The sequence below is a fragment of the Miniopterus schreibersii genome (assembly GCF_964146895.1).
Source record: "Miniopterus schreibersii genome assembly, chromosome: 20".
Classification (NCBI taxonomy): Eukaryota; Metazoa; Chordata; class Mammalia; order Chiroptera; family Miniopteridae; genus Miniopterus; species Miniopterus schreibersii.
In genome coordinates, this window is record NC_138122.1 from 26,214,848 (window position 1) to 26,234,971 (window position 20,124).

Below are 20,124 nucleotides of genomic sequence, written 5' to 3' on the forward strand. Positions count from 1 at the left end.
CCCCAGGTGCTAAGGGGAGGTCGCGAGTCAAAGGTCGGGCTCCTGTCAAGTTGCAGGGAAGGAAAGAAAAACCCAAAAAACACACCGAAGTCCCCCTTAGGGTCCCCGCGGGGCTGGGTCCTGCAATCACGTGACGAAGCCTCCCGAGGCGGAGCTTCAGCGCCGTGCGGGGGGCGGAGTCTGGCTCCTCCAATGGGAGCGCGGCTGTCCTTCCCCGGCAGCCAATCAGCGCAGGGAGACGGTAAAATTTAAACCCCCCTCCTTCCCCCTCCTCCGCCGGGACCTGTCCCGAAAGCGTTTGTAGAAAGTGCGGCCGCTCGCCCCGCCCCCGGCCGGGGAGGCGGGGAGAAGGGCGGGCTTCCCCTGCCGCGTGCGCCTATCACGGCGCGCGGCCCGGGGACAGGCGGGCGGCGGCGCCAATCAGGGCAGCAGCCGGTGCTCCGCCGAGCAGTTGGCTACAGTTGTAACTTTTTTCGAAAGCTGCGTTTCCCGGGAGATCCCAGGCGGTGACAGACCGGGAACATGGCTAGAGGTATTTGCCCAGGTCGCCAGCGCCTGGGCGGCCGGGGCGGGGGGTCGCGCTGGAGGGGGGGACCGGGGTGACGGGAGCGCCGGCGGGGAGGCACCCTCCTGAGGGCTGCTCGCCCGGAGCGTGGGGACGCGGGGGATGGGGGATGGGGGGCACTGCGGCACCTTCCAGGCCCCGCACCCCGCACCCCCGAGGCCCCCAGGAGCCCCTCCCGCTCCCGTGCCTCGGTTTCCCCCTCTCTTAAGTGTGGGCGCCCGGCTGGCCAGCCTCTCCCGACGCAACGGATCCATCTGTCAAAGCTCTTTGGAAATTAAACAAGCGCAGGTCACCTCCAGGGAATGGTGGTTATTGATGCAAAGACGGGGGAGGGCGAGGCTTCTCCCGCTGCGGGGCTCGCTCTCGCCGGGAGAGGAGGTGACCCGAGGCGAGGGCGCGGGTGGGTAACCCACGTCGCGTGGAGCGCGCCGGGGGAGCGCGCGGGAGGGGAGCGCGCGGCAGGTGCCTTCCTTCCCGTGCCCACGCGCGGGATGGGCGCTGCGCCCCCGCCGCCCCGACCGGCCCCGCGGGCCCACCTTGGGGTGGGCGAGACGGGCCCCCTGGCACCTCCCGGGGCGGCTGCTCAGGACTCCTGCCCATCGGAGGTGGCTCGGGTGGGACAGCGCAGCGGCAGGAGGCGACGTCCCTGCCCCGGGTCCTTCCTTCCACTTAGTTTGCTGTCAGGACAGTAAGACCCACGTCATGCGGCAAAGTGATCCAGCCGCTCTGTCTCCTTCATGCAAAAACTTGAGCGTGACTGTTGACTAGGATGACCCTTTTTTTTAAAAAAAAAAAAAAGGAAGCTGAGGCTTTACGTTTTTCTCAGTATTGCAAGGCCCTGCATTTTAGTAGGAACTGGCCGGCCGTGATGCCGTTTGCTCCTTATAGCAGTAATAATAAACACAATAAGGATTCAGGATTCCTTCAGCAAGTGTGTATTGGGCCCCTTTGGTTTTCAGGCCTTCGCCCGGTTGCATGATTGATTCTCCCAGCATCCCTCCAGGGTCTTTTGGGACAAGGCTTACCGAGATGCTGATTAGGAAATGAGGCGCCCCCCCCCCAACCTCAGGTTAAAGAGCTTAATAACTCAGCCCACAGAGGGCAGTAAGACGGGTATTTTTCTACAGAAAAGTGTTAAGCATCTAAAAGCATATTAATAGTATCCAACTAATTTATCCGACAAATCTCAAATAAAAGTATGCTTCCCCGATTCACCTTCCCATCACAGCAAAATCATTTAAACTACCTGTTTCAACAGTGGTGCATTAAAAAAAAAAAAAAGTTTGTTTTAACTAATCTATGGCAGAGAGGCAGGGAAACAAAACTAAGCACTTTGCCATCAAAGTACTTAAATACTTAAGATGGGCCCAAAAATACTTAATAATTACCAATACTTAGTAATTACCATTAAGGGCCAGACACTTTATTATCTCAGTGAATTTTTACAAATTGTTATTTCCGTTTTTCAGAGGTGGAAGCTGGAGTCCAAAGTCACTGTCTGGACTCTGGCCATGCTGTGCCTTTGCTGGTTCCACCGCACCTCTATTAGCCAAAGCAAGACCAGTGTTCCCACCTCCTACCCTGGCAGGCTTCATACCACCTCCGTAGTTTATTGGTTAGTGATCCCCACTGTCTCACTCACCCCCCCAATTAGTAGTTACTTATTTCTCAGGCTGCATCGCTCTGGCAAACCACTAAATTGTGCATTTGGTGTCATAAATATCAAATCATTTATAGTGCTTCAAATGAGGGGCCAGGTTTTTTTTCTTCTAGAAAAGTGGTCTTTGTTCCAAACTTGTAGTTCACTGGGAGAGGCCCCCTGGGTCACAGGAACGAAAGGTTCAGACACCAGGCCACTCCTCTCTGATTTTGAGATTTTACAATCATGTCAATACTTTCATCCTGGAGTGTATTAGTCTGAGGATCAGTCCACCTCCCCTGCCACTGTCAGATGGCCTCCTAATTGGTCTCCCTCTTTTCACTTTTGCCATCTCCAATTTATCATTCCTCAGCAGCTTACAGTGGTCCCCAAGAACACAGATTTTCATCATGTGACTTTCGCTATTCCCGGTACCCCAAAACCTCCCCATTGCTCTTAGGGATCAAATCCACAGTCCTCACCATGGCCCGTAGGGCCCCACTGACCTCTCTGTCCCCTCTGTCCTCACTGTGCTCCGTCGGTCTCTGTGTTCACTGTTGTGTCCTTACCACAGGGCCCGAGACAAAGTAGGTGTTTGCAGAATGAACGAATTGCTCTGTTAGTGTCAGAGTTCAGTAGACAATCTTCATGGTAAAGTACCCTCGTAGAGCAGAGCTTAGGCCGGTGACGGTCCTCTTCCCCGAGCCTCAGTTTCTCTAGCTGTAAAACAGGAATAGTACCTTCTCGTAAACGGTTGGGAAGGTTTAATTGAACAGCGGCTTATTGCAGGGCCCAACTCAGAGTAAGCAGTCAGTTCAGGTTAGCTCTTGGTATCATTGCCGTCGAATTCTGTTTCTGTGAGATCCTGGGCAACATGAAGAGTTTTTACTCCTGCTGCTGGGTGTGTCTGTGACGGGTACATATGAGCACCTTCCTTACAAAGAAAGGAAAGAGTGTTTTGCAACATGTGCTGGGTGGTGTTACAATTTCTAGGTTCTAGAGTGCAGAGGTGAGAGGAGTGGGCGCTAGACTTGTACTTTCATATATCCCCTGCCCTTGCCTAAAATAGAGAACGCTATGGCCATGAGTGTGTGTGTGTGTGTGTGTGTAGGGTGGGGGTTAAAATAGTACCTGAGGTGGATAAGGTGATCTGAGCAGCTGCTTCCTGCTCTCAAACCACGATTCTCATGACAGCCTGGCAACGGCAACCCTTCTGTGCCCTGCAGATGTGACGGACACTGTTTCAAATGGCTCCTCCGCCTGGCTTCTGTTTCACTCTTGGTGTTCAAGTGGGCAGAGTTCCTCCCCGGGAGGGTGGGGGTGCCGGTGCGGTTCCCCAGCCCTGGCCTGAAGGATGCTAGAGCCTGAGCTGGCCCGGGAGGCTTTTCCTAAGCTCTGTCGGGCCATGTAATCGTCCTGAGTCTTACCCCTTCTAAGGGGAGGTACTGTAGCTCCTTAAAGCCACAGCCCGTTGTTTCATCTGTGGATTCTGGAAGGTGCCCTGGGTGGTGGGATATGGAATCCAAGGTCCTTGCTGTTTGTCCGTGAGGACGCTGAGGCCTAGCCTGGGACAGTGACTGGGCCATGGTCACAAAGCACCCCTGGGGCTGATGCAGGGACAGAAACCCGATCCTCGCTCCCAGGTCATGACCTAAACAGCGGGGTGGCCCGAGGTGTCTTGTTGACATCTGACTTTGCACAAATACAGGGACCATTTGGCCGGGGCCCTCCCACCCCATGACTGCAGTAGCGTGGCACAGGGCAGGGAGCTGTGCGGAGATAAGACGCCCCAGTTCCTGGAACCCCTGCCTGCCCTGCACTTTCCCGCGGGGCGTGGGGGCGGGGGCGCGAGGCCCTGGGGACTTGCTAACCGCTTCTGCAACCCATCTGCTCCTCCCAGCCGTAATTCCCTCTCCTCCGACCGCGCAGGGTAGTGCCTGGGAGTGTAGCCCGGGGTCAGTTCTCTTTCTGAGAACCTGGGCAGCCTCCTCATGTCCCCCTCTGTGAGCAACACAATAGCACCCGCCTTCCCAGGGCGGTGGTGAGGTCTGCAGGAGAGAACTACCCACGAAAAGCGCCCCGCCAACTTCCCATTTATAAAACAGCCTGGCTCGGGCGCCCGGGTTTCCCACTCCCCGGGTCTGTGGCCTGGGGCAAGGCCCGCACCTCCCCTGGGCCCAGGGCCTGGCCCCGATGCGGTCGCGGGGAGGCGTCAATTTGCCCATGGACACGCCTCGCGGGCCCCGCTCGCGCCTGGCACGGACGGGCCTCCCGAAACGCCCGCGCCCGGGCGGGGGGCGAGCCCGCGGGCGCCGAGCCTGGGCCCTCGCCGGCCGGTTGGGCGCCCGGGCCCGGCGCGTGGCCGAGCGCGCGCGAGGGGGCGCGCCCGAGCCGGATTCGCCGGGCCCGCGCCCCGCCCCGCCCCGCGCCCGCCCCGCCCCGCGCCCGCCCCGCCCGCAGCCCCGCCCGCGCCCGGAGCCGGAGGCGGGCGGCGGCGAGCGGGCCCGCGCAGGAAGCGCGCCTCCCCTGCGTGCTCGGTCCCGGCGGCCGGGCTGCCGCGGCGCGCGGGTGCCGGGCGCTGCCTCGCGGCCATGGGGGAAGGGGGCGCCGTGGGGCGCCGTCGGCCCTTCCCCGGGGCGCCGCGGCGGCGCTGGTGGCGGCGGCAGCAGCAGCAGCAGCGGCAGCGGCAGCGGTGGTGGCCGGGCCGCGGCGGCGGCGAGGGCGCGGGGCGCGTCGCCATGGGCCTGGCCGGGCTGCAGGTGGGTGTGTCGGGCCCGGCCGCGGGGGGGCGGCGCGCGGGGGGGCCCGGCCGGGCCGGGCGGCGGGAGGGCGACGCGGTCCCGGCCGGCCGGCCCCTGCCTCCCGGCGGTGCGGGCGGCCCATCGCCGCCGGCCCTCGGAACATGGCGGGAGGCGCCGTCGCGGCGCCCGGCCCGGGCGGCCCCGCTCCCCGCCCCGCCGCGCCCTGAGCGCCCCTCCCCCGCTTCCCCGGGTCCCCCTCTCCAGGCAGGAAGATGTCCAAGCCCCGCGCGGTGGAGGCGGCGGCGGCGGCGGCGGCGGTGGCGGTGGCAGCGACGGCCCCGGGCCCGGAGATGGTGGAGCGGAGGGGCCCGGGGAGGCCCCGCACCAACGGGGTAAGCAGGCACCCTCCCCGCACCCCCTCGGGCGCCCCCGCCGGCCCGCGCCGCGCACGTGGGCTCGCCCGCGCCCCCGCCCGGCCCGCCGCCCGGGGCTGGGATGCGGGCGCGACGCCCGGCGGCTTCCTTTCCGCCGCCTGCCTGGGAGTGGCGTCCGCGCTCCTCCGCCATGACCCCGGCGGGTTTGACCTCGGGAAAGTTTGCGTCTCCCTGGCCCGCGCCGCCCGGAGACCCCGCTGCCCCCGAGGCGGCCGCGCTGCCCGGGCCGGGGGCCTGCCTGCGCCCCTCGGAGCCGCTCCCCGGGGACGGGCCCCCCTCCCGGCCGCGCTTACGCACTGGAGAGGCCCCACACCCAGAAACACCCGCAGGGACCTGGCCTCCCCACCCTCCTCCTCACCGCCAAGGTGCCATTTACGCGCAGGGACCGCCCTCGGTGCGCCCGCACCAGGCCCTGCTTTCGTTAGCTCTCCGCTCCCCACCCACCCACAGTGACCCCGGAGAGTTCTCCCAGCCGCAGCCCGGCCCCAGGTCCTGGGAGGCTGCTGGGCGGCTTTCGTTAGAGAGGGGCCGGGCTTGGGCCCACAGGAGGCCCAGGCTGTAGCCGTAAGTCCTGCCAGCCGACCCTGGCACCCAGGAGTGGTTCATCAGGTTCCCTGAGGCCTGTTTCTTTATGCTGGAGTCCCCGCAGCTCCTGCCCTGAGTTAGCCGGTATCCAGCAGGCCAGCCCTTCAAAGTCCAAATTTGTTTACTCCGGGTCATTCTGACCTCCCTGCCGCGGGTAGGTTATCTCCTCCTTAGGTAGACCTTTGTGTACAGCTGGTTCTCTTGCTCGCCAGATGTCCCTTTGGTGACCGCAGTTAGAGAACCACATATGTTCAGGAAACGCCCGACTCGGACCTGGGAGGTTCGAAACCTCCCACTGCTTCGCCGGGGCTGACGTCCGCGGCAGCCCTGCTCTGGAGAGATGATGATGTCGGGGTCTTTGTCTTTTGCGTTCCGCTCGCCCCTTCTCGGCTGAACGCTACGGAAATCTTCTTCTTGAAACCTCTCAGAATATGCATTTGTCGTTTTAGGAGAATGTGTTTACCGGGCAGTCCAAGATCTACACCTACATGAGCCCGAACAAATGCTCTGGAATACGTTCCCCTCTTCAGGAAGAGAACTCGGTTGTACATCACGAAGTCAAATGCCAGGGGAAGCCATTAGCCGGGATCTACAGGAAACGGGAAGGTAAGCTGCCGAGATGGCCCTGGCTCCGACCGCAGCTGGTCGGGCTGCCAAAGCCTCTCTCTTCCGTAATTATGCATCTATATTATGTTAAGTTTCTACCCAGCCTTTTCACACCCAAGTGCCGAAGGAACCGTGTTTTTCTATCTTGCTGCTGAGAAAGGCAGACACAGGAAAGAGCTGCCCATCCCCGGGTGTGTGCCCTGTCGGTCCGACAGGTTCTCCCGCTTTCACGGGAGTTGGCATGCCCTCCAAGCTTGATTATCTTGCCGTATGACAGAAATAACGCACCTGACTTGCAGTTAAAGAGGCTCACAGGTGCAAGAAGTGTCGAAGGTACAAGTCTAGTTTGCACAGACCAGGCGCCTGCAGTCCTGGCTGTTGTGTGAATGCCGGGACCTGACTTCCTTCCCTTTTTATGAGCTGGCCTTGACCTCATTTCTAAAGTTTCTTTCCACTCGAGTGTTCAGAGCTGCTCTCCCAAGCAGCATAATCTGCAGTGAGTTTAAATATTGAACAAGAAAGTGTACGGTTATTGAAAATTCTGTCTGGCCCCGCAAAAGAAGCCGAAAATTCATGGAAGTCTTGCTCTGACCCAAATATTCCCTTTCCATGCGGCATGGGGGAGCGTGGGCTCTTCTATTAAACACTGCCTTCAAGAGGCGCAACCCTGACCACCGGCAGCTCCGTACAAGGAGGCCTTGTATTATTAACAAAAAGTACCAGAAATGATGGGTTAGCCCAGCCTCTGGGACCAGAGCTGAGAACCAGGGGCAGGAGCCAGCCGCAGCTTGATTTGCCCCAGTGCACAGGGTGATACTGTTTTGTTGGTCTTCAGAAGACTTGGGTTCTAACCCTGGCTCTGCCACTTACGTGGAGGTGGCTTGGGCAGGTGGCTCCTCTTTTCTAAACCTCAGTTTTCCCATCTGTAACGTGGGAGAACGTGGCTACTCTGAAGACCAGTTAATGCCTGGATGCCAAAGGGCTTTGTGAAACGCTCCCCCTGGCAGCCCTTCCTCTGCTAGGCTTCCAGTGTCCCAGCCTGTGCATAGCCGGCAGCTGGTACCGGTAGCACCTGCCTCGTAGGGACTGTGGGAGGGGCTCTCTGAATGTGGTCAGCCTCTCTCGAGTCCCTTCTGGGATGGGGCGGAATGTAAATGGTCCTCAGTGGTGACATGGTGCACTGGTGAGCTTGTTTGGCTCATAGTGTTACTAAATGGCAACGAATAGAACGTTGGGCCAAATTTGGAGGAGACCCCAAGGGCCAGTCTCTCATCCTTGATACTCAGCCTTTTTTCCGCCTTGATGTGACAGCTGATGTTCACGGGCACCACACGCACCTAGGGTCGTGCACGATGCCCTGGCCTTAACTCCCTCTGGGTCCACTCAACACAGCGTGTCAGGGAGCGAGGACCGTCTGGAGGGGTCTTGAGGGGGTTATTTTTCATCACTCCCAAAGAAACCCAGTGTTAGCAGTCACACCCCATTCCTCACCTCCTCCAGCCCCAGGCACCTGCCAGTCTACTTTCTGTATCTGTGGATCTGCCTGTTCTGGACACAACCTGTAAATGGAACCCTACAGTACGCCTGGTCTCTTTCACTCAGCATCACGTCCTAGAATGGGTCAGAACTTAATTCTTTTTTGTGACTAAATAATATTCCATCCTGTGGCCAGACCACATTTTATTTACCCATCCATCAACTGATGGGCGTTGGGGTTGTTCCCGCTTGGCGGCTATTAGGAATAAGCTGCTTTAAACCTTCACGCACAGGTGTCTATGTAGACACGCAATTTTAATTCTCTTTATAGATGCTTGGGAGTGGAATTGCAGGGTCAGATGGTGACTCTAATGTTTAACTTTTTGAAGAACCATCAGATTCTTTTCCAAAGTGACTGCCCCATTTTATGTTCCTACTAACCACGTATTATTTACTTATTATTTACTTATTTTTAAAAAGTAAATAATTTTTTAAAACATGGCTAGTCCAGCACTGGGACTCCAGGGCTGTTTTAGTAACAAATCATTTTCAACGTCCCTCCCTTGCAATGTCCTGACCAATGTCCAGGCACCAGGCTGAGAACTACTGTGGATGCTGGGCTTCGGCCCCTTCAAAGGCGGGGACTCTGAAACGCAGCAGGCGGCTCCTGGGGATGAGGCCCCGCGTCACGCCCGTTCCTGTGCGCCAACGCTGGCCTGCTCTTTAGGAACTTAGCTTTTTCCTGGGGTCTGCAGCCCAGTTCCTGGGAGCTGTTGCTCGGGTGCTCATGCCAGGGTTGCTATCTGTGCTGCTTCTGCCTCAGGGTCTCTCCCTCATATAGGTGCAAAAGGCTAGGTGTGTTAATGACCTAGGTCCCGTCACAGTGTATATGACAGCAAATCACCACCGGGTCCCCTTAAATATCTTGCAAGCCATTCTGTCAATTATCTTATTTTAAAATATATATATATATATATTGATTGATTTTAGAGAGAGGAAGTGGAGGAAAGAGAGAGAAACATCGATTTGCTCTTCCACTTATTTATGCATCATTGGTTGACCCGTATATGTGCCCCGACTGGGGATCAAACCCAAACCTTGGCGCATGGTGACGACCTTCTAACCAACTGAGCTACCCGGCCAGGGCAGTCAGTTATATCTCAGAAAAGCTGGAAAAAAATGCAGAAGACCAAAAGCCCTTCCTAGTGTCTGGGTCACAAACTAAAGCCAGATGACTCTCCCCTGGTAGCCAGTCGTTGGTGGACACCGGGCTTACCAGGCGAGGGCACCGCTGCCCCCCCACCCGTGACCCCCATCTTCTCTGAGAACCTGTCTTGGATTGCAGCCGACAGTCTAGAGACTGGGAGACAGCACCTAGAATAAACCTCCTTCTCCAACCTCTGCCTGCAGAGAAAAGAAACACTGGGAACGCAATACGAGGCAGCATGAAGGCTGAGGAACTAAAGATCAAAGACGCCAGGAGGGGCCCCCTGGCACCTTTTCCAAACCAAAAACCCGAAGCAGCAGAACCTCCAAAAACTCCGACCTCGTCTTGTGACTCCCCCGGTGCAGCCATCGCCAAGCCAGCCCTGAAGAAGGCAGTCAAGGGCAAGCAGGCGCCTCGGAAAAAGTAAGTGCCTCCTGGCGCCCCCGGCGCACGGCGTTTGGTTTCTCTGGCCCCGGCGGAGCTGGTTAGGGTCGGGCAGGCCACCCTCCCAGGCTCTCTCCCACTGAGGCTCACACCCCTGGAGTCACCCCCGGGGACACCATCATTTGCCAGCATCTCAGTCTGGCACGTGTCTTGAGCTCGGGGGCCCTCCCCTCCCCACGCCTCCCCTCCAAGAGGGGCAGCCGGCCTCCGGCGCCACAGGCTGCCCTGCGCACAGGTGTTCGGTGACCTCGTTTCTGGGGACCCACCCCGCAGGAGTTGTGTGCCTCCTGGGTTCGAGTGTGGTTTTCTCTTCTTCCCTCCTCCTCACCCCAGAGCTCAAGGAAAAACGCAACAGAATCGCAAACTCACGGATTTCTACCCTGTGCGGAGGAGCTCGAGGAAGAGCAAGGCTGAGCTGCAGGTAGAGTCCTGTGGTTTTCATTCCAGCCTTCGGAGGGGCCGGGCAGTTCAGTGGGCAGTTCCAGTGCTCGGCACGCGAACCCGGGCTTACTTTGTGTCACCCTGGGGCCTTGGTGTTCTCCTTGGTCTAGCGGGGATTATTGCAACGCTCAGGGTCACCGTGCAGTTTGGTTAGGGTGCCTCTGGGAAGGAGCATTGGAACATGTAGCATGTGGCAGGGAGAGTCAGGCGCTATCCCAAAGGCAGCTTTTCCAGGGCTTGTTGGCGGGGCCGTTGGAGCCTGGGACGTGGGGAAGGCCGTGTGTCCTTTCGGAGGCTGATCTCTCTGTTGTCCAGGTCCCATGTCGTGTCTCGAGGCTTAAAGAGCAGTGGCTTGGGAGCCCCTTACTGCTTGTCTCACCTCAGGCCAGCAGCTTAACCACGCTGTGCCTTGGCTGCCCTTTCTGTAAAATGGGGTAGTGGAGTATCTTAGGGGTCACTGGGAGGATTAAAGAACTTAATGTACATAGAACACTTAGAACCGGGCCCGGCACACAGTAGGCGCTGTGTTCCCCGGCGTCCTCACTTCTCAAGGCTCCTCCCTGCTCTTTGCCACCCAGCCTTGGTCCTCGGGCACACGCGGAAAGCAGGCAGGAAGGCCAGCTGGACTGGGGGCCCACCCGCTGTGTTTGCAGATGCTGCGTGTGCGGCTCAGTCAGTATTTGATGCAGCGGGCGTGGCTGCTGCCTTTCTCTAAGGACAGGCCTGCCGCCCACTGTGCTTCCCTCCACTCGGGTGTCTGGGCAGCCCCGCGGCTCCCCCGCACCCCAAAGCCGCCTCCTGGCAGAGGGGCAGTGCTCAGAGCTGCTGCCCCCACCGAGAGGTGGGGGCCCCCGGCTGCATCAGTCCCTGTCAGCATTTTTTGTTACATCTGTAGGTACAGGTACAGTAATCTAATGTTCCCTCCTCTGTTATTTTTCTTTGAATTGATAAGGCTTCACTTAAAAGAAAAACAAAATAAGGGGTCGATTCATTCCCCCCCCGAGAGCAGCTTTGGCTTGATTTTCTTACAAAGGTGGTGTCTTAGGGCCAAGGAGGAGCTGTTGTAGTGTTTGCCTGCAGTGGGAGGCTGGGCTGGGCCCCTGTGAAAGACAGCATTGCAGAGGGCCAGGCGGTGCCAGGCCCGGAGCGCGCACCTCCCAGCCGCAGTCGGAGCTGCAGCGTGCCCACACAGGGAGGCCCTGGGGCTGCAGGGTGGGGCAGCCGAGCTGGCCTTGTTAATAAAAAAATGGGCCTGTCTGTCTGGGCGACTGAAGGCTGCATGGGGACGTGGCATGGGTCCGCTAAGCCTGCAGCAGATGGGCGGAAGGGACTGGGCACTGGCTTCCCCAAAGCTAGGTCTGCAGCTCGGTCCACAGTCACTGGACTGAGAGCCATGCTGTGTCCTTCCTGTTTGCGTTGGCGCTGCTGAGGGAACACCGGGGCCAGGTGGTGGCTGGCCAGGCAGTGGGCCAGGTGTTGTCCTGCCCTTCTGGGCATCAGAACCCAGGGATCCGGCAGGTGAGCCATAAAGAAGGGTGTGGGGAGCCAGGGGTGAAACTGAAATTAAAAGCCTGGCAGCCACATCATTGAGTTTAGAGACAATGTGGGCAGGACCAGAGCCAGAGTCTCTAGGGTCCAGGGACAGAGTCCGGGGTCCAGGTCCAGGGTAAGAAGGTGGGAACTGGGCCTCCGAGAGATGCCCCAAACAGCTTGGGGTTCTTTGCTGCGGGCTCTTAGCTGGTTGGCCTGGCTGTGGGTGGGGTCACAGCCAGCACTGGGGCAGGGACTGCGCTGGTTGGCAGTGCCCTGGCTTCATGCCCAGCCCAGCCCTGGGCCTGCTGGGATGTCTCACTTCTGCCCCCTCCCAGTCACTGTGCCTCTGGGATCCCTGTGGGCCTAGGCAGCCTCGAGCTGGTTGTTTGCATGCCCCAAACCACGGAGCCTCTGGAATGAAACCCAATCTCTTTGGCTCTGCATTCGGGGCATCAGGCTGGTTGGTCCCAGTTTTCCTCAGCTCGTCTCCTCCGTGCCACGTTCACCCACGGCAGGAAACTCCCCAATCGCCTGCCCCAGTTTTACTGCAAATACTCCCGCTGACTCAGCCCGCTGTACCTCTCTTCACTGGGCTGCTCACTTGTCATCAGCTAATGATTCAACGTGGCGGTTGTCTGTGTATGTGATGGGCGTGTGTATACATGTGTGTGCACATGTGTGTGTATGTGGTTGCTTTGGGGGCTTACTAATGTGCCAGGCACTGTTCTAGGTCGGGAGATGCCACAGTAAACAAGAACAGGCTCCTGTACTCATGGAGATTATGAAAAGATAACCAAAAAGCAAGATAACCTCAGACAGCCCCTTGACAGTAACACTGAAACAAAGTGGTCTGACAGTGCAGCTAAGCTAAGGCTGCCTTGGCCACGGTAGTTGGGGAAATTTCTCCGAGGAAGTGCCTTTTGGGCTCCTGCTCTGTCTCTGTACAGCTCCCTTCAGCTCCCTGCGCACTGACAGAGCATTGGGACCAGGGAGCACCCACTCTCCAGCTCCTCCATTCAGGGTGGTGGTGACTCCTTGGGGTGGGAGGCCTTCTCACCCACGCCCTGTCCCATAGGCGCAGCGTCTAGTCAGCCCCGGCTGATTCTGCATTGAGTCAGAGTCCTGATTTCAGATGTCGGCGAGTCAAATATGTTTTAAAACACTGCACGGGCCAAACAGAACCTAGTTGCAACCCGCTTCTGCCGTGGGCCACTCCTGTGTCCCTCCTGGTCCAGTGGAACCCCAGGTGGCAAACTGTCCACAACAGATGGGCGATGAGGAAAGCATGGGGGTGTTGGGGGCCTTGGGCATCTTTGGGGGCCAATGATGTCACGGAAGCCGGCTGTGGGTGACCTTGTGGCGTGGCCCTGGTGGCTCCTGCGTGGCCTGGGAGGAAGGCTGATGTGCCTCTTGGGTTTTCTTCCCAGTCTGAAGAAAGGAGGAGACTGGACGAGCTGATCGAGAGTGGGAAGGAAGAAGGAATGAAGGTAAGGGCGGTGGGCCCCGTGTGGCAGCGGAGGCCTAAGGTCAGAGGGACACTGCGTTGCTACTTTGGCCCTTCAGTGGCCACTGACTGGTCGGACTGTTAGGTCGTCACGGGGCCAAATGCCAGCACCATTGTTAAGGGTACATCTCGTGAGGCTACTTAAGTGGACGTTGCGCATGAAATGTTATCCCAAGGAAATGTATTTTTAGCAGTGGTAAAATACGTAACATAAAATTTGGGGCTTTCGCCATTTCAGAGCATGCAACAAAGTGGCATTGAGCGCGTTCACGGTGTGTGCAGCCATCTCCCGTCTGCGTCCAGGACCTTTTCACCCCCCCAGACGGAAACCCTGTCCCCATTAGCAGTCACGCCCAGCCCCCCTCCCCGCAGCCCCTGGCACCCACCAGTCGGCTTTCTGTCTGTGGATTTGCCTGTTCTGCACACTTGACACAGACGGGATCGTAGAATAGGGAGCTGTCGTGCCTGGCTTCTCACAGGTACCATGAGGAAGGGGAAACTTTTGAAAGGAGAAACGAATACATTTTCCCTGAACTCTGTTTTCCTGGGAAATGGCAATGCCCAAGAAACTTGCTTTTCTCTTGATAAATTTCAAACACATTTGGGTGGATGAGAGGAGAGGAACTCTGGTGGCCAGGCGGGTCTGGGCTGGGACTCGGGTCAGAAAGCTTCAGTCTCCACCCACCATCTAGGGAGGTCTGCACTTACGTCTGGGCCCCTGAAGCAGCTGCCTCCCACTGCGTTTATAACTGACCACAGGAGGGTCAGCTGTGGCCTGAAGGAGAGACTCCGAACCTGGGTCCTCCTCTTTCTCTGAAAAGGCCAGCTGCCTGGATTTGAGTCCGTGCCTCACCACTTCGTAGCCACATGGCCTTGGACATGGCTCTGTCTCTCTGATCCTCAGTTTTCTCACCTGCAAAATGGGGCGACACCCACCTAGCAGATTTCTCATGAGACAGTGCTTTGCAAACGGGCACAAGGTGATAGTTGTACCCCTGTGTGCATTTAATATGCATCAAACTGTACACGTAAAGTAAGTGAGTTCTACGGTGCACCTCAGGAAAGCTGTTTACACGAATGGTGCAATCCCCAGGTCCCGAGCCGGCCAAGCACGGTGGTGTCTGTGGCTGTTACGAACTAACTCTGTCCTGTCTCCGGTCACCTCCCAACAGATCGACCTCATCGATGGCAAAGGCAGGGGCGTGATCGCCACCAAGCAGTTCTCCCGGGGCGAGTTTGTGGTGGAGTACCACGGGGACCTCATCGAGATCACCGACGCAAGGAAGCGGGAGGCTCTGTACGCACAAGATCCCTCCACCGGCTGCTACATGTACTATTTCCAGTATCTTAGTAAAACCTACTGGTAAGTCCGTGAGAGCTGTGTGGCAGAGAGGACAGGCCAAGGGCACGCGCACCCGATCCTGTGGCTCTGGCTACCCGTTTTGTTTTTTTTCAATGTTTTTATTGATTTCAGAGACAGGAAGGGAGAGGGAGAGAGAGAAACATCAATGATGAGCGTCACTGATCAGCTGCCTCCTGCCACCCCCCTGCTGGGGATCGAGCCTGCAGCCCCGGCATGTGCCCTGACCGGGAATCTTAACTGGTGACCTCCTGGTTCATAGGTTTATGCTCAACCTCTGAGCCACGCCGTGAAGGCTCCATCCCCTTCCTGTTTTTCACCTTTGGGTGCACCTGTGGACTAGTCATGTGACCACCGCTCCAAGGCTCACCTGGCCTCCCCCACTCAGGGCATTTGGCCAGGGCAGCTCTCGAAACCACTAGGTGCTCCATTCTCCAAATGGCCAGTGGTAGTTGATTGTTTTGTTTTTTAAAATACATTACTTTTTGGAGCTGGTTTAGGTTCCCAGCGAAACTGAGCAGGGGGCACAGAGTTCGCATACTCTCTGTCCCCCCACTCGCGCAGCCTCCCCGCCCCCTGCCCGCCCCCCCCCCCCAGCTGACTTGGGTTCACTTCTTCATTGCGCAGGACTCCGCTGTTCCCTTCTGGGCCTCCACAAAGAGCCCTTTGCATTCCCATCTCCTCCCGCCCCCTGCCTCACACACTCCACCCGGTGCCTCTCTCAGCTCCTAAAGACAAATATTTTTTGAGTTGAATTGCTTTCCCAAAAAACATGGCCATAAATTGACGTCCCACCAGGGTGGAGAGCAAGTGCAACTCTGGCTGGGTTCAAAAGCCTCTTGATCAATTTAATAATCCCCTGTCGCCCTCCCTCCCCACCAGCGTGGATGCCACCAGAGAGACGAATCGCTTGGGAAGACTGATCAATCACAGCAAATGTGGGAACTGCCAGACCAAACTGCACGACATCGACGGCGTGCCTCACCTCATTCTCATCGCCTCCCGCGACATCGAGGCCGGGGAGGAGCTCCTGTACGACTATGGGGACCGCAGCCGGGCTTCCATCGAAGCCTACCCCTGGCTGAAGCATTAACCGCCGCCCCGCCCCCTCTTCAATGGACAAAAAGTGCCCTCAAAGGGAATTGATTTTTTTTTTTTACACACTTAATCTTAGCAGATTACTTCAGATGTTTTTTAAAAAGTATATTAAGATGCCTTTTCACTGTAGTATTTAAATATCTGTTACAGGTTTCCAAGGTGGACTTGAACAGATGGCCTTATATTACCAAAACTTTTATATTCTAGTTGTTTTTGTACCTTTTTTGCATACAAGTCGAACGTTTGTGCTTCCCGCCGCGCATGCAGGCTTCAGAGGAGAGAGTCGGACACGAACTGGGAAGCTGGGGGGCACTCCGGCCTCTGGCTGCAGAGCCAGGACTATTCCCCACACTCCTTCATCCCTCCGAGCTCAGGCGGCCGCGAGGACACCGCCTCCCGCCGGCCTCCTGGATGCCGCCTCCCGCCGGCCTGGACGGGATGCTCCCAAGCTCTTGTTTTCCTGACGTCTCAACAGGCGCACACGGAAGTGTATGAATATTTTTTAAAAGGGTTTCGCAGTCAGTCAGTCTTCCCCTCTGCTTTCTCGAAAGCTTGCTGACCTGGCGGCCCGGGCCTAGGTTTACTCTTCCACGGGCTGCCGCTTTTCTGGGCACCTCGAAGCCTCAGGGCGGGTCATCAGAGTAGACGCGGGCAGGGAGAAGCATCGCTTAGTGAGCCCCGCCAGGCCAGGGCTTCCCAAAACCGGGGTGATTCTTTATAGAAATGTGAACACTGAATTTATTTTAAAAAAAATAATAAAAATCAAAAAAAACAAAAAAGACAAAAAAAAAGAGAGAAAAAAAACCACAGAAAACAACTTACATGTATATAGGTCTTAAAGTGAGTGGAGTGGCTGCGGTTTTTTTGTTTGTTTTTCCTTTTACTTTGGGTTTGGCTTTTTCTGTTTGTTTGGTTTTATAGAAGAGGTTTGAGATGGTACTCTATTCTAATCAAAAATAAAGTTTTGTAGTGGGACCAGAAATTACTTATCCAATCCCCACCCCCACCCCGACCCAACTTTGCTGGGTTGAAAGGTCCAGATCTGCTGTCAGGCTGTCGGTCCGACCACCCTGGGCCCTGTCATGCGGGCCCCGCCCCAGGGAAGCAGGCAGGTGCCGCACCCAGGGCTCAAGGCTGGGGGGACAGTTCGCCTCGACGGCCTGGCGGCGGGAGCGGTGAGTGGGTAGCTTCCTCCCTCCGGAAGAGGGACCCATGCTCACTGGCCGCCTGCAGTCCAGGGGCCCCCCCGGCTCTGGAGCCACGGCCCGGGGCCTCCTGCCCCCTACTTGGTCCTAGGTAAATGTGAACGGAGACAGGTGTGAGCGCCTGTCCTCAACCTTGGTGCCCCAGCTCCCCCCGCCCCCGTCCCCCTCACGACGGTGCTACCTAGGAAAGTTCCCGCCACCCCACACTTGCCTGGTCAGCCGGTGGCAGGAGGATCCGACGGAGCGTGTCAATGTGAAATACGATGTCTCGGTTGTACCTGTTTGTGGTTTAGCTTTGTATTTAAATTAAAAAAAAAAAAAGGAAATAAACTTGAAAATTACTTGTCATCATAAAAATGAAACAAGAATTAAAATATTTATTGCCAGGCGAGGCCACCTGTGTGTGTGTTTTGTTTTTTTTACAAGGTGCAGGCAGGAGAAAGGAGGGGTGGGTTTCCTGGGTTTTACGAAAGGGTCACATCCCAGTCTGAGTCTTCAGTCTTGGCGGGTGTCCCCCTGCGGGACAGACTTCATTTGTATAAGGGGCCATGGGGTCTGGTGAGGGAGGAGATTCAGCCACGTTGAACCGTTAGAGCCAGGGTGAGCATCAATTTGAGCTCCGTAACCGTCACTGCTCACGTACTAGACCTGATGCCAGAATCACCAACCGCGCCTGCCACGTGCTGGACGCCCCTCCTGCCTGCCCAGGTCCCTGTCCCCACCGCACACCCCACTTGTCCGCCCTTGGTGGGTAGCTTGTTTCCTTAGCCCCAGGCACTGGAGGCCGATTGGGACTGGGGGTTGAGTCCTTGGTTTACAGGCAAAACATCTGGTCCCAGCAACGTCTTTGAGTCCGGGCCTGCGTTTGCACCTTGGGCAACCACCTCCTAGCCACGTGACCTCGTGTCAGCTGCTTCAGCCTTTTGTCGTCTTGGTTTCCAGCTCTGTAAACGGGGGTTAATACCAGTCCCGTCTCCCCGAGTTGTTACAGAATAAATAAGATCCCTGCCGCAGCAAACCAGCGGTGTTGACTGAGGACCCAGGCTCGTTAGTTTCTTGGGGAAGGGCAGGCAGGTACCCGCTATCTATATACTGTATTTCGATTCCTAAATGCACATTTTTTCACATTTAACACCTCTGAAATCAAAATGAGCCTTCAAATGATGTCTTAATGTTATAGTTTGTAGCATTTTTCTCTCTCACGCCAACACACGAAAAAACGGCACATCACTTGGATTCAGTGGAACAGATGCACCACGCACACACCAGCATGTACATACGCACCCGGCTCACAGGTCTGGAAACTGAGGCCCTGAGGGGCGAAGGTGTCACGGGGCCCCGAAAGAGATGACTTAAAGCAGGGAAGTCATTTTACTTCAATACAAAAATCTCATAAAGGAAGGAAGTTGCGTTAGCAAAGTCAGGTAGTCACTAAACATCAGTGAAGTCACTGGAATGTCGACATCACACTTCCGGGCGCTCTCCCCTCTCCCTGTGGGCTGATGCAGGGATGCCACCCAGCGGAGATCGAGGTCCCGTTTTGGACCAGAGAAGCAGAGCGCCCAGGCCCCTCCGTGGCGGGCGTGGGCAGGTGGTGCCCCGCTGCACTCAGGATCCTCTTTTTAAATATTTTTATTTTACAGTTTTCCTTCTGCTTTCTTGAGTTCTTGGTGCCACTTGCCTTGCCCTGGCCAAGCCTTCAGGGGCGTCTGGTTCTGCAGCCAGGGAGACAGCGATGCAGAGAGAACCTCACCTCCTTGCTCCGCAGTCAGCTTTGAGGGGAAGCCAGTGAGCAGGTGCGGTGGGGGTGTCTGCGTGGCACAGAGTGGCTCCCGCAGGCTTCCTGGTGTGCTGTCTTCTGGAGTCTGAGAACCGCCGCGGCCTTAGATCTACATCTGCTTCCCCGATCGGAAGGTGAACCTGGGTGGAAAGGGGGGGTCAGACGGAACAGCACGAGGGGGGGCCACAGGACTGCTGCTGAATCTGTAAGCGGCGCCTGCAGGCCACTGACTCAGACATTTACTTGGGGCTCAGGATGGACAGGCAGGAGCTCGTTGGGGGCTTTTCGTTCATCAGCTCCTTTCATGCTCATAACGACTCCAGGAGGTGAGCGCAACCAACATCCCTCTGGTACAGATGAGGAAACTGAGGCTCTGTGAGGTCAAATCACAGGCCCAAGGTCACGCAGAAAACCACGGACCCAGAGCCCACATAACCACTGCGCTGTACCGACGGACGGACTCGGCCACCTTTTTAAAATTTTTATTTAATTTTAGGTGGTTTTCTTGTAGAGGAAGCAATAACTTCTCAATGCCGCCTGCAGTTGTAAAACAGGTCTTTGCAAAAGTAAAGGTTTACGTGAGTTCTTGGGTAAGACAGGTGACACATAAAGCTATCGGCTGAGAGGTGGACACCAAACGCCGGGCGCTTTCCCGCCTCACGTGCCAAGTTCTGAAAAGGGACAGTGATGCCTGGGGTTGATGGCACAGGACAGCCCAGCGCTGCTTCCAGTTACCAGGACAGCGCAAAGATGGCCCAGGGGGGCGCTGACAAGTCAGTGACAGGACCTGGGCTCTTGCTCCCTGTGGAAGGCGGGCTCCCCGAGTGCTGTGGCAGCTCTGCCAGCCTGGCTGCCGTGAGCCCGCCTGGATCCGGGGGCTAGTGCTCAGCCATCCTCCCCTCCCCCACCCCAGGGCCCAGTCTCCGGAAGTGACCTCACGCCCGCCCAGTCACTCACGCCAGGAACCTGGGAGTTTTCTCAAGCCCCCCCTCCCCCAGCTGCTACATTTCAGTCCTGTGCCCCAAGCACGTCCCTGACCCCACCGCTCTCATCTCCTCCACTGCCGCCCCAGGCCAAGCCACAGCGGCCTCCCCGCTGCCCCCTGCAGCCCACGGTAGCAGCCGAACGCCCCTGTCACTATGCAGAGCTGTCCTCCCTCGGCTTAAGCCCCTCCACGCTCCCCATCAGCGGGAGGAGGACAAACATCCAAATACTGTACGATTCCACTTCTGCGAGGTGCCGGAAGCAGCTAAATTCAGTCAGAAAGTGGAAAGGGGCTGGAAGGAGGGGGAAAGGGGGAGCTAGTGCTTAACGGGCACAGAGTTTCAGGATGAAACGATGGAAAAGTCCTGGAAACGGAGAGTGGGATGGTTTGTACAACATCGTAAACGTGCTTACGACGACTAAATTATACACCTGTAAATAGTTAAAATCGCCCAGCTGGCGTGGCTCAGCAGTTGAGCGTCGACCTAGGATCCAGGAGATGGCGGTTCAATGCCCGGTGGG

At 57.2% G+C, this 20,124-nt stretch overlaps 2 protein-coding genes across 5 annotated transcripts in view; one reads left to right on the plus strand and one right to left on the minus strand.

Annotated features, from left to right (window-relative positions):
- The first annotated feature begins 503 nt into the window (after nucleotides 1-503).
- On the plus strand, nucleotides 504-16,423 carry KMT5A (lysine methyltransferase 5A). Of its 3 annotated transcripts, none has more exons than XM_081122624.1 (8): nucleotides 504-532; nucleotides 5,210-5,337; nucleotides 6,414-6,570; nucleotides 9,457-9,676; nucleotides 10,031-10,118; nucleotides 13,099-13,158; nucleotides 14,348-14,538; nucleotides 15,418-16,423. In XM_081122624.1, exons 1-8 carry the CDS (start codon nucleotides 523-525, stop codon nucleotides 15,626-15,628), a joined length of 1,065 nt encoding a protein of 354 aa, XP_080978750.1. In that variant the 5' UTR covers nucleotides 504-522; the 3' UTR covers nucleotides 15,629-16,423. The 3 variants fall into 3 exon arrangements, with proteins under 3 accessions (XP_080978750.1, XP_080978749.1, XP_080978751.1); XM_081122625.1 differs by lacking the exon at nucleotides 504-532 and adding an exon at nucleotides 4,744-4,963; XM_081122623.1 differs by lacking the exons at nucleotides 504-532; nucleotides 5,210-5,337 and adding an exon at nucleotides 4,743-4,963.
- A 766-nt stretch (nucleotides 16,424-17,189) lies between these two features.
- Nucleotides 17,190-20,124, minus strand: part of RILPL2 (Rab interacting lysosomal protein like 2) — a 9,618-nt gene continuing 6,683 nt past the window's right edge. For both annotated transcript variants that reach the window (XM_081122628.1, XM_081122629.1), the window contains exon 4: nucleotides 17,190-18,758. In XM_081122628.1, the coding sequence (XP_080978754.1) occupies nucleotides 18,728-18,758 (31 nt within the window). In that variant the 3' untranslated portion in view covers nucleotides 17,190-18,727. The remainder of the gene's footprint in view (nucleotides 18,759-20,124) is intronic.

Coding starts and splice junctions, on each gene's coding strand:
- KMT5A (XM_081122623.1), top strand. CDS start 4,796: ATGGGGGAAGGGGGCGCCGTGGGGCGCCGTCGGCCCTTCCCCGGGGCG. Junction 4,964..6,413: donor TGGGCCTGGCCGGGCTGCAG/GTGGGTGTGTCG, acceptor TTGTCGTTTTAG/GAGAATGTGTTTACCGGGCA. Junction 6,571..9,456: donor GATCTACAGGAAACGGGAAG/GTAAGCTGCCGA, acceptor CTCTGCCTGCAG/AGAAAAGAAACACTGGGAAC.